Raw genomic sequence first — 11,644 nt, forward strand, 5'->3', positions numbered from 1 at the left:
AAACCAAATCCTACTTATTGCTGTCTGTGTTAGGGGTTGACAGTAATGCACTTAAGTATTAGTGCATTACCAGGTTTCAGTGTTTTCTGCTTTAGACCAGTCGGGAGGTTGAGGCCTCAGACAGCACTTCAGACAGTCCTACAGTAGAGGGATTTGGTACCTTTGCTTGTGGGCTTTCCATGGGCTCTGGTGATGCTGAGCACTTCTTCCTGGAGGAATGGCATGAAGCTGTGTCAGGGGAGGTTTACTTCAGATGTTAGGAAAAGGTTCTTTCCCCAGAGGGCAGTTGGACCTTTTCTCCATGCAGGAGACTTTCTTGGCACATAACTGCTCCAGCCACCTTCCACGTTTTACAGAGCACAGGGGGCAGTTGCAAGGGAATATTTTCTATTCTTGCTATCCTGTCCACCCTCACAGCTGCTGCCAACTCTTTCTCTCCCACAGACATGCAAGTGTTCCATCATTCACAGAGGAGGAAGGCCCAAGCTGCCATAAGAAAGACAGCCATCTCTCTGTGTCAGTAACTGTGGTTTAAACATGCTTCAAAATGGCTTTTTGTAGTCTCTTTGTTGGCTCGTGCTTTCTTCTTCCCAAGACCCCCCACGACAAGTGTTATCCCCTGCAGGAATGTCCTGAGAAGATATCCTGAGGTGTTCTCATTGGCCCCTTTTAACCCCTTCCTATTGGTCGTTAACCTCTTCCTGCGACCTGTAATTGGTTACCCTGTGAATCTTCCTAACCCTATAAATGTAACATCCCCAACAATAACTCTCTCTTGCCTCCTCTCCACGCCGGTGTGCTGTCTCTGTGCCTGCCATGGGACCACTTGAGTGGGGGGAGGGGAGAGCACCTCTCCTCTCCAGGCTCAGGACCTGAAGAAACCCCTGGCGCTGGAGTCCCCCCCCCATCCACATTAAACCATTGGAAATGGTTCCTCAGATGGAAATGGAACTAGAACTGATGCGCCCCTCACCATGGGGGGAAAGGGATCCAGATCTCTCCAGTGTAATTAACCCAGCAGTCCTTGGGCCATTTCAGCGCAGACTCCGAGGCAAACTACATGGAGAGGGGTACTCTGGAGCTGAGAATCATGCCAAGGGAGCAAGACGAGCTCTCCTACCCCTTAAGACCTCGATACTAGGGCAGAGAGAGTCCCTTACTCTCAAGTGGGAAGCAGTGGAGCTGTGGCTCAGGGACAGCTCTGACTCAGCATGGATGGCACCAGCAGGGACTGAGTCCACCCTCACCCCTAGAACATTCCCACCCCTAGAACACCCCTACTCCTAGAACAGACTAATTTGTCTATAATGTGAGGAAATGAAGTACCAAGTCGCCACATTCCATATTGCCTAAATAGCAGCAAGAGGCAGTAAGAAATGCAAAAGAACTGGACATTTTGTGTAAAGCTTTGGAAGGCTGTAGAGACCTTTCACACTCAGATAGTCCAAAGCAGAGCACAAAGCATCTGGCAGCAATCATTCTGGATGCACCACAGCTTAATGATAGGTCTGGCCTTGGCTGCTGCTGGTATAAGAGTGATGCACTGAGCTGAAGGGTGATGCTGCTTGCATGCCTCTCATCTTTCATGGGTTAGCCCAGAAGGACCCACAACATGTATTATTGAGCAGTGATGATTCAGCATCATCCTGTTGATGACAGGTTTTGAGATGGAGTATTGATGCCAGGTCGTGACGAAACACTGGGAATTGCCAAGAGACTTCCATGGATGGCCCAGAAAAGACAATTGTCTTAAATCATATGAGGCTAAACCTTCACAGCAGAACTTAGATAAATAAACATTTAAAAAATATATGGCCAAATAGAAGTATTTAAATTATGTTTTTTACACATAATGTTTTAGCAATGTTAGTGCTCCCCTGAGAGGCAGTCCAAACTGCCTAACATTTGGAAAGCCTTCAGGGAAGAGGCTGTGCATGCAAACAACACTGACTTTTTAAAAGCTTTCCCTATCTATTTGGAAGAGGGCAAGGCTCCGGATTGTGTGGCTATTCTACTGGAGCATGGTGCCAACCATGACCACAGAACTGCTACTGTCCTTCACTTTGCTGTCCTGATGTCTAGCAAATCTCTAGTGGAGCTGTTACTTGAGCATGGTGCAGACATTGCGCCAGACCCTTGCTGGCCGTCATTGCTGACTCCGCCGCGACGGGATCAGCAGCACTTCTCTGGCTTGGACCGTCGGGGGCTGCGAAGCGCAGCTACCACTCGGCTCTCGCCTTTCAAATCGACCCATCCTCTCTCCACACCCCATCCCCCTCCCCGCCCGGGACTCGGCAGAGTCTGCCGGGCATCTCCTGTGTCTGCTGAACCCAGGCCGAGGCCGCCGAACGCCGAGAGATGGCCTGGGTCGACCTGCACAGCGCGGCCGCCCGCGGCAACCTGGACCAGCTGCGGTGGCACTGGTGGCTGAAGAAGTTCCTGGTCAACAGGCGCAACGCAGACAAGTTGTAAGGACAAACAGCAAAGCCTCCACCTTTTGCAAAATGTGGAATTTGTCAAAATTATCTAAAGTCAGGGTGGTTTTCTGATGGATGTACTTTATGTACTTTCAAGCCTAAGCAGCAACAAAGATTACCATCAGTGGAACAGACAGCATCTAGCATCCCTTAGTATTATTTATTTTATTTCTTTTGTTTTAATTATTACTCTATTTTAATTTAATTGTTATTATAGGTTTTACTTTTGATTCTCCTCCCTGTTTCACTGGGGCGGGGAGGGAGAGGGTGTGAGCAAGTAGCTGTGTGGGGCTTAATTGTCAGCTGGGCTTAAACCAGGACAATTGTGTATGTTTAATTTCTAGGACACCTCTGCATCTTGCTTGCATAAATGGCCATGCAGATGTTGTTCGATTTCTAGCAGGCAAGAATTGCAAGCTAAATCGTCGGGACAAATATAAGAGATCACCACTGATGCTGGTATGTGAAAGGAGCATATGTTGTCTTATGATTGAAGATGCTTGAACTACAGCACCAGCGTATACTCTTATTCCCTTTGACATCAGGGCCGTGATCAGGGGGCTGTTTACAACAGTGCAAGCCTCGGTCTTTAAGGCCGAGTGGAAGAAAAAGATTGTGTCCTTTGTTAATGATAAAATGGAGACGAGAGGAATCCCCCCTAGGCAAGCAATAGACATGCTTTATGGGGAAGGCGATTATTCCAGCAGAGGGGATCAAGCTAGATTCGACCCTAAATTATTAGAAATAACGAAAGAATTGGCGTTAGAGGCCGTGAAGAAAGTGGCTGAAGTGTACGCGCAGACACCTTCTTTCACATTGATTAATCAGGGGCCTAAAGAACCGTTTGTTGATTTCATAACCCGGCTGAAGGAGGCGATCAGTAGGCAAGTTCCTCAGAAAGAGTGCCAGGAAATTCTTTTTAGCAAATTGGTCATCGAAAAGGCCAATGAGGACTGCCAAAAGGCTTTAAAGTTATTGAAAAATCCCACTCTGCTGGAAATGATAGATGCCTGTAAAAACATTGGTTCTAATTCCCATAAGGCACGTCTATTGGCTGCCGCTTTTACAGGGCCTCAGCATTGTTTTGAATGTGGGGAAAAAGGGCATTTTAAAAAGCACTGCCCTAAATTGTCATCATCCACACCTGATCTGCCTCAAACCCTATGCCGCAGGTGTGGAAAGGGGTGTCATTGGACATCCAGCTGTCGCTCAAGTACTAACATCAATGGCGAACCCCTTTCCCCTAAAAGATCGCCAAGGTTACAAAAGCGAGTTACTTTCTCATTGTTACCGGACTTAAGATCATGTGTATGTGAACCGTCGGGAAACGGGGAGCAGAGCGCTCGGGGGAGCTCTACGACACAAATAACCCCCCAACTGCGCTCCATTCTGCGCCCGTCCTCGTGCCGTGGCATTCCTCCTTTGTGTCTTGTTTCCAGGCAGTACAGCACCAGCACAGAGATTGTGTGGCTGTTCTGCTGGAGCATGGTGCCAACCATGACCACAGAACTGCTACTGGTAACCCGCCCTTCACTTTGCTGTCCTGATGTCTAGCAAATCTCTAGTGGAGCTGTTACTTGAGCATGGCGCAGACATTGCGCCAGACCCTTGCTGGCCGTCATTGCTGACTCTGCCGCGATGGGATCAGCAGCGCTTCTCTGGCTTGGACCGTCGGGGGCTGCGAAGCGCAGCTACCACTCGGCTCTCGCCTTTCGAATCGACCCATCCTCTCTCTACACCCCTCCCCCTCCCTGCCCGGGACTCGGCAGAGTCTACCGGGCATTGAGGAGGACAACAAGACTGATTGGGAGAGATTTAAAGCATGGAGGGACATTTATGGAAACTAAATGGACTATTAATCCCCTGGACTGTCTGTTTTACCCCAGTTTATTGTTGGATTTATATGAAATTTAATATATCCCCATGTTATCCCCCTTTCTCCCTCAGACTTTCCCGCCAAAAGTTGTTTTCCACCCTGTCCTCCCCTGCTTTCCCGCTCCTCTGTCACTGATTGGTTGGAGTTTGCCGCAGTGCAGAGTGAGCTACCATTGGTCCTTTCCCCTAGAGACCCAGGAGTTACACCCACCTTTCCCCTGTCTCCCAATCCTATCTCTCCCTGAGTTGTCAGTCCCATGCTCCTCCCCAGTTCTGAATCCTCCCCTCAGACCTACCCTATTTAAGTCCCTGTGTTCTCTCAATAAATCGGCATTGCTTCCAGACCCTTCACCTGTGTCCGAACCCTTTGTGTAGTGACGCGTCCTATTCCCTTTCCCCCTTGGACCGTGGCAAGTGGTGCCCAACGTGGGGCACAGTTGAAGGGCTCTCACATTGAGAGAACTTCTGTGTCCTCACTTGGGCTTAGGCGTCACCAGGAGCGGTGATCGTCCCACCGGTCCTCCCCAGATGGATGGACGACTGTGGGCTTTGAAGTCGCACGGGTCGACGCACCGGGGGAGTGAGCAGCTGGGGACAGTCCTTATCCCACCCCAAAACCCACAGCCCCACAAAAAACAAAAAAGGGAGGATTTATACCACCAAGGACTGACGCAGAGATCCGAATAACACCAAGATGGGACTCTCGCTGTCAACCTTCCAGAAATTTGTCTATAGGTGCCTCAAAGACTTTATTATCGAACACGGTCACCCCCTAGATAAGAAGTCTGCAAAGGCACTTGCCAAGTGGCTGGACTGTAAAGGTCACAAGCTTGCAGATGGCACCTCCGTAGATCAATGGCAAGCTATCGGCTACAGCCTGTGGCGAAAGAATGACTGGGGGGACTGGACGGCAAAGGAGGCGTTAATAGCATGGAGGCTTGTTCTGATGGTGCTACAGCACCAAATGATGAGCATGAATAGCAGCCTCCCAGAGACAACCAACACACTGAAAACGACACAAGATGGCGGGAGGGGAAGAAAGTCATCACGGCGTGCTCAAAATGGCATCGAGGAGGAGGGAGACAGAAAACATGCGGAGCGAAGGCGGGAAAGGGCGCCGCGGGAGTCATCAGCGTGGGAAAAGAGGGGGCGGCTCCCCTTGGTACCACCCTCCAGGCCGTCTCCGCCTCCACCTGCACACGTCAGGGATCCCTCCCCCGACACGCCCACATGCACGCCCTCTCCCTCCAGTTCCGCCTCCTCACTTGAGAGGTCATCCTCAAAAGACGGAAGGGTAGCGAGGGGCGGGGTCAGGGCAAAGGTCAAGGCCGGCTTCCGACAACATGACCGCGCCCATAGGGCCTATACCACCCTGCCTCCCGCTACCCAGATTTGGACACAGACCACGCGCAGTGCTCCCCTGAGAGGCAGTCCAAACTGCCTAACATTTGGAAAGCCTTCAGGGAAGAGGCTGTGCATGCAAACAACACTGACTTTTTAAAAGCTTTCCCTATCTATTTGGAAGAGGGCAGGGCTCCGGATTGTGTGGCTATTCAACTGGAACATGGTGCCAACCATGACCACAGAACTGCTACTGTCCTTCACTTTGCTGTCCTGATGTCTAGCAAATCTCTAGTGGAGCTGTTACTTGAGCATGGTGCAGACATTGCACCAGACCCTTGCTGGCCGTCATTGCTGACTCCGCCGTGATGGGATCAGCAGCGCTTCTCTGGCTTGGACCGTCGGGGGCTGCGAAGCGCAGCTACCACTCGGCTCTCGCCTTTCGAATCGACCCATCCTCTCTCCACACCCCATCCCCCTCCCCGCCCGGGACTCGGCAGAGTCTGCCGGGCATCTCCTGTGTCTGTTGAACCCAGGCCGAGGCCGCCGAACGCCGAGAGATGGCCTGGGTCGACCTGCACAGCGCGGCCGCCCGCGGCGACCTGGACCAGCTGCGGCGGCACTGGTGGTTGAAGAAGTTCCTGGTCAACAGGCGCAACGCAGACAAGCTGTAAGGACAAACAGCAAAGCCTCCACCTTTTGCAAAATGTGGAATTTGTCAAAATTATCTAAAGTCAGGGTGGTTTTCTGATGGATGTACTTTATGTACTTTCAAGCCTAAGCAGCAACAAAGATTACCATCAGTGGAACAGACAGCATCTAGCATCCCTTAGTATTATTTATTTTATTTCTTTTGTTTTAATTATTACTCTATTTTAATTTAATTGTTATTATAGGTTTTACTTTTGATTCTCCTCCCTGTTTCACTGGGGCGGGGAGGGAGAGGGTGTGAGCAAGTAGCTGTGTGGGGCTTAATTGTCAGCTGGGCTTAAACCGGGACAATTGTGTATGTTTAATTTCTAGGACACCTCTGCATCTTGCTTGCATAAATGGCCATGCAGATGTTGTTCGATTTCTAGCAGGCAAGAATTGCAAGCTAAATCGTCGGGACAAATATAAGAGATCACCACTGATGCTGGTATGTGAAAGGAGCATATGTTGTCTTATGATTGAAGATGCTTGAACTACAGCACCAGCGTATACTCTTATTCCCTTTGACATCAGGGCCGTGATCAGGGGGCTGTTTACAACAGTGCAAGCCTCGGTCTTTAAGGCCGAGTGGAAGAAAAAGATTGTGTCCTTTGTTAATGATAAAATGGAGACGAGAGGAATCCCCCCTAGGCAAGCAATAGACATGCTTTATGGGGAAGGCGATTATTCCAGCAGAGGGGATCAAGCTAGATTCGACCCTAAATTATTAGAAATAACGAAAGAATTGGCGTTAGAGGCCATGAAGAAAGTGGCTGAAGTGTACGCGCAGACACCTTCTTTCACATTGATTAATCAGGGGCCTAAAGAACCGTTTGTTGATTTCATAACCCGGCTGAAGGAGGCGATCAGTAGGCAAGTTCCTCAGAAAGAGTGCCAGGAAATTCTTTTTAGCAAATTGGTCATCGAAAAGGCCAATGAGGACTGCCAAAAGGCTTTAAAGTTATTGAAAAATCCCACTCTGCTGGAAATGATAGATGCCTGTAAAAACATTGGTTCTAATTCCCATAAGGCACGTCTATTGGCTGCCGCTTTTACAGGGCCTCAGCATTGTTTTGAATGTGGGGAAAAAGGGCATTTTAAAAAGCACTGCCCTAAATTGTCATCATCCACACCTGATCTGCCTCAAACCCTATGCCGCAGGTGTGGAAAGGGGTGTCATTGGACATCCAGCTGTCGCTCAAGTACTAACATCAATGGCGAACCCCTTTCCCCTAAAAGATCGCCAAGGTTACAAAAGCGAGTTACTTTCTCATTGTTACCGGACTTAAGATCATGTGTATGTGAACCGTCGGGAAACGGGGAGCAGAGCGCTCGGGGGAGCTCTACGACACAAATAACCCCCCAACTGCGCTCCATTCTGCGCCCGTCCTCGTGCCGTGGCATTCCTCCTTTGTGTCTTGTTTCCAGGCAGTACAGCACCAGCACAGAGATTGTGTGGCTATTCTGCTGGAGCATGGTGCCAACCATGACCACAGAGCTGCTACTGGTAACACCGCCCTTCACTTTGCTGTCCTGATGTCTAGCAAATCTCTAGTGGAGCTGTTACTTGAGCATGGCGCAGACATTGCGCCAGACCCTTGCTGGCCGTCATTGCTGACTCCGCCGCGATGGGATCAGCAGCGCTTCTCTGGCTTGGACCGTCGGGGGCTGCGAAGCGCAGCTACCACTCGGCTCTCGCCTTTCAGATCGACCCATCCTCTCTCTACACCCCCTCCCCCTCCCCGCCAGGGACTCGTCAGAGTCTGCCGGGCATCTCCTGTGTCTGCTGAACCCAGGCTGAGGCTACCGAATGCCGAGAGATGGTCTGGGTCGCCCTGCACAGCCCGACCGCACGCGGCGACGGCACTGGTGACTGAAGAAGTTCCTCATCAATGGACGTTGAAAGCTCCAGTAAGGACACCGAGCACACCGGACGAGACACAGAACATGCAGACAAGAATACCAGTCGGCAGGACATACAAAATGGCGGGAGGGAGACAGTGGACTCAGACACCCAAAATGGCGGGAGGGCGCGAAGTTCGCTGCGTCAAAGGCGAAATGGCGTCGAGGAAGAGAGGCCCAGGGAACGCGCGAATGGAAGGAGGGAAGGGGAACCACGGGAGAGACCAGCGCGGGAAAAAAGGAGGCGGGCCCCTGTAGCTCCACCCTCGAGGCTGCCTCCATTCCCACCCACGCACGCGCGAAGCCCTTCCTCCGACACGCCCTCCAGCACGCCCACCTCTGCCAGTCCCGTCTCCTCCCCCGACGTGTCACCCTCCCGGAAGGGACAGGAAGCAGCGGGCGGGGCAAGGGCGAGGACCAGGTCATACTTCTGCCAAGATGGCCGTGCCCACAGGCCACTCGACACCGAGGTCTACCCCGCCTGCTGCTATCTGATGTCAGACTGTGCCTGGGCGCCACGCTCCCCTGAAAGGCCAGTTACAGCAGCAGACATCTGGAAGGCCTTCAGGAAGGAGGCGGCGAGCGCGAAGGACACGGAGTTTTTACGAGCATTTCCCGTGTATTATGACGAGGGGAAGGCCCCCAAATGGAGGCCTATCTCATACCCGATGTTAAAAAACATAAAAAAGGCTATTGTGGAATATGGGTTGGGGAGTCCTATCACCATTGGTTTGTTGGAGTCCTTTTTTCTAGCGTTTCTAGTAGGCAAGAATTGCAAGCTAAATCCTCGTGACAAATATAAGAGATCACCACTGATACAGGTATATGAAAGGGGTATATGTTGTCTTATGACAGCACAAATCTAAAACACAGGCTTGCACAAGCTACTGTGAAGAAATTAACTCTGTCCGAGCCAAAACTAGCACTCCTGTGAAGATTTGCAAACTAAACTGATAAAAGCATAGAGTGTAAAAGGAGTCAAATTACTCTGCCTTATCACCTAACACAGGAAAAGAATACTCTGTCAAAGATGCTGCTCTCTGCAGTGTTGCTGTTTTCTGAGCTGAACAACTGTCATCTAGGATTCCTGTCCTGAATACGTTTCCATTATTTGTGTTTCTAGGCAAAGCTATCTACTTTTCTGGATACTTGGAAAGATAAAATATACTCCTGAGTGTGGGCCATGTCAGCCTAGCTGTATAGTTTCACATCAAAGTGGGTTGTCAGAATTTAGCCATGCTGGAGATCTAATCTTAATCTGACATTTAAATGGAAGTTGAGGTCATTGAGGCCATATTAACTGAAACCAAAAGGCAGAAAAATCATCAAGACCTCTGTGATGTGAAGCTGTTAAATTTTAATGGCCCTTCAATGAATTCAAGCATCTTGTAGAGGGGACTTAACCTTTCACAATAATTGCATCCTTATGAAATAGAAATCATAGTGGATGGCTTGCAGGACAATGATGACAACTAGTTTTCATCTCATGATGTAGAAGAAAATTAACCTTTCCAAAGTGTGTTCTGTCAGTCGTAGTCAGACAGTTTGGACTAACATCCTGGTTTATTGTCAGTTGCTGTATTTTCATTTTTACATAGTGAGTTACTTCTGTTATATGTTCTGTATATGGTTGATTTTGAGGGTAAGAAATGTTCAATCATATTACTTAAAAAACAAAAGGAAAATTACAGCAGCACGAAAACATGTTTTAAAATTTTATCTGTGTGTGACTGCAATGGTTTTGACTAGGGTAGGGTTAATTTTCTTTTCATTGGCTACCATGGTAAAATAACTGGATCAGAACAAAAGAGAACGGTGTAACTCTGATATGCATACCCCTTCTGTGACAGTAGGTTTTAGACAGCAGCTACAAATACACCCCCATTGACAGCCTGCAATAGGAAATGCTTTAGCGTAGTCTAGCTCCTTTGCAGGTCCTCAGCTGGGTGAGGATGTTCCTAGGATGGAGCTGCCATCCTTGAGTACCTCCTGCTGCACCTGAGCTGACCAAAATGCTCTGATTCATTTCTGAATTTTCCAGTTGGTTTGCAGGGCTCAGCTGCAGCCTGGACCACTCGCCTAGTTCCCCATGCCTGCAGGTGGAACATGGAGTCTCCTCTGTCTGGTGGAGAAATGGCTCATGAATCTTTCAGTAGCAGGTTGACGTGCACAGCAGTGAGTCCAGTGTTCAGCAGGGAGGCCAGAGTTACTTACCAGCTGTCTTCTGCCTACAGAAAAGACATCTTGATTAATCTTACAGCTTTTAACTTTTGACCTCTGTACTCTTGACAGGTATCAGCATGTGGACATGGCTTTCATGTTTTACAAATCTTCCACAATCTGAATATCCTAATGACTTTCTGTTTTCTTCTTCTATCAAAGCTGCTTCTAACAGTTTCAGTCCTACTCTGTTTGTCTGATCCACTAGTCCTGAAGGCACTTGTCTGTAAGATTTTCATGTATGATGTTAAGCACTTCCAGGCTTGAAGTTGTAACCTTTTATCCTAAACCCCTTCCCTCTTTAGACAAAACCCAACAGGTGCAGAGCCCCATGGTGTTGTGTGCTCTACAAAGGTGATATCAAAACAAGTTGGGATTCCCTACACTTAACTTCTGAGGGTTTACATCGATGGTAGGGAAGAAGACAGCTAAACCTGAACTACACTGTCCAGTTTTGGAGTCTCTGGTGCACAACAGAGATCAACAAACTGCAGAGAGCACAGGAGGGACCACTAGCTGGAGAGGGGTACGACTAATGAGAACTGGGTATGTTTAGCCTGGAGCAAAGGAAGCTGAAGGTTGATTTAGTTGCAGTTGTTCACTTTCATAAGGACAATTTTACCTCAGAGGTGTGCAGTGGAAGGGCAGGAGGCAATGGTCAAGAGTTGAACATGAGAAACTCTGAACCAGTATAAGGAAAAAATGCTCACCATGAGTGTTGTGTGGCACTAGGATGGGTGCTGAGAGACCAAGGGAGCTCTGTCATTGGAAGAATCCAAAGCTCAACATGACAAGGCCCTGACAACTTTGAGTCTAGTCCTCTGAGTTGTGGGTAAGCCCAGATGAGCTCCAGAGGTCCCTTCCAACCTAGATATTTCTAGAATTATGTGTCAAATTACATCTTTTGCAGAAATTACTGAAAGCAATGGAAGCAACACTGTATACTCAAAGTGACTCTGGAAGTCTCACTAACAATGAGGTACCTCAGAATTCTGACAGGAATGCAAAAAAACGATTGCACCCCGGTGATTAGTGGAAAACACTCAGTACTAAAGGGAAACCAGAACATACTGCATCCATAGTGTGTTTGGAGGACCACTGAAAGAAATTTTCTTGCTGGATGCTTAAAGGTAAATACT

At 49.0% G+C, this 11,644-nt stretch overlaps 2 protein-coding genes across 2 annotated transcripts in view; both read left to right on the forward strand.

Annotated features, from left to right (window-relative positions):
- The window catches only part of LOC127467217 (uncharacterized), a 136,524-nt gene extending 134,887 nt beyond the window's left edge, over positions 1-1,637 (forward strand). Inside the window, exons 21-22 of the mRNA XM_051778914.1 lie at positions 445-516; positions 1,005-1,637. Coding sequence (XP_051634874.1) covers positions 445-495 — 51 coding nt within the window. The 3' untranslated portion in view covers positions 496-516; positions 1,005-1,637. The remainder of the gene's footprint in view (positions 1-444; positions 517-1,004) is intronic.
- Positions 1,638-6,066: 4,429 nt separating this feature from the next.
- Positions 6,067-8,543, forward strand: LOC127467218 (ankyrin repeat domain-containing protein 26-like). The gene is made up of 3 exons (XM_051778916.1): positions 6,067-6,363; positions 6,717-6,831; positions 7,812-8,543. The coding sequence occupies exons 1-3, from the start codon at positions 6,254-6,256 to the stop codon at positions 8,541-8,543; spliced, it is 957 nt and encodes a 318-aa protein (XP_051634876.1). The 5' UTR covers positions 6,067-6,253.
- The last annotated feature ends 3,101 nt before the right edge of the window (positions 8,544-11,644 follow it).

This window comes from Manacus candei, unplaced genomic scaffold (genome assembly GCF_025592945.1).
Source record: "Manacus candei isolate 608988 ecotype Guabito, Panama unplaced genomic scaffold, ASM2559294v1 h1tg000014l, whole genome shotgun sequence".
In the NCBI taxonomy this organism is placed as follows: Eukaryota; Metazoa; Chordata; class Aves; order Passeriformes; family Pipridae; genus Manacus; species Manacus candei.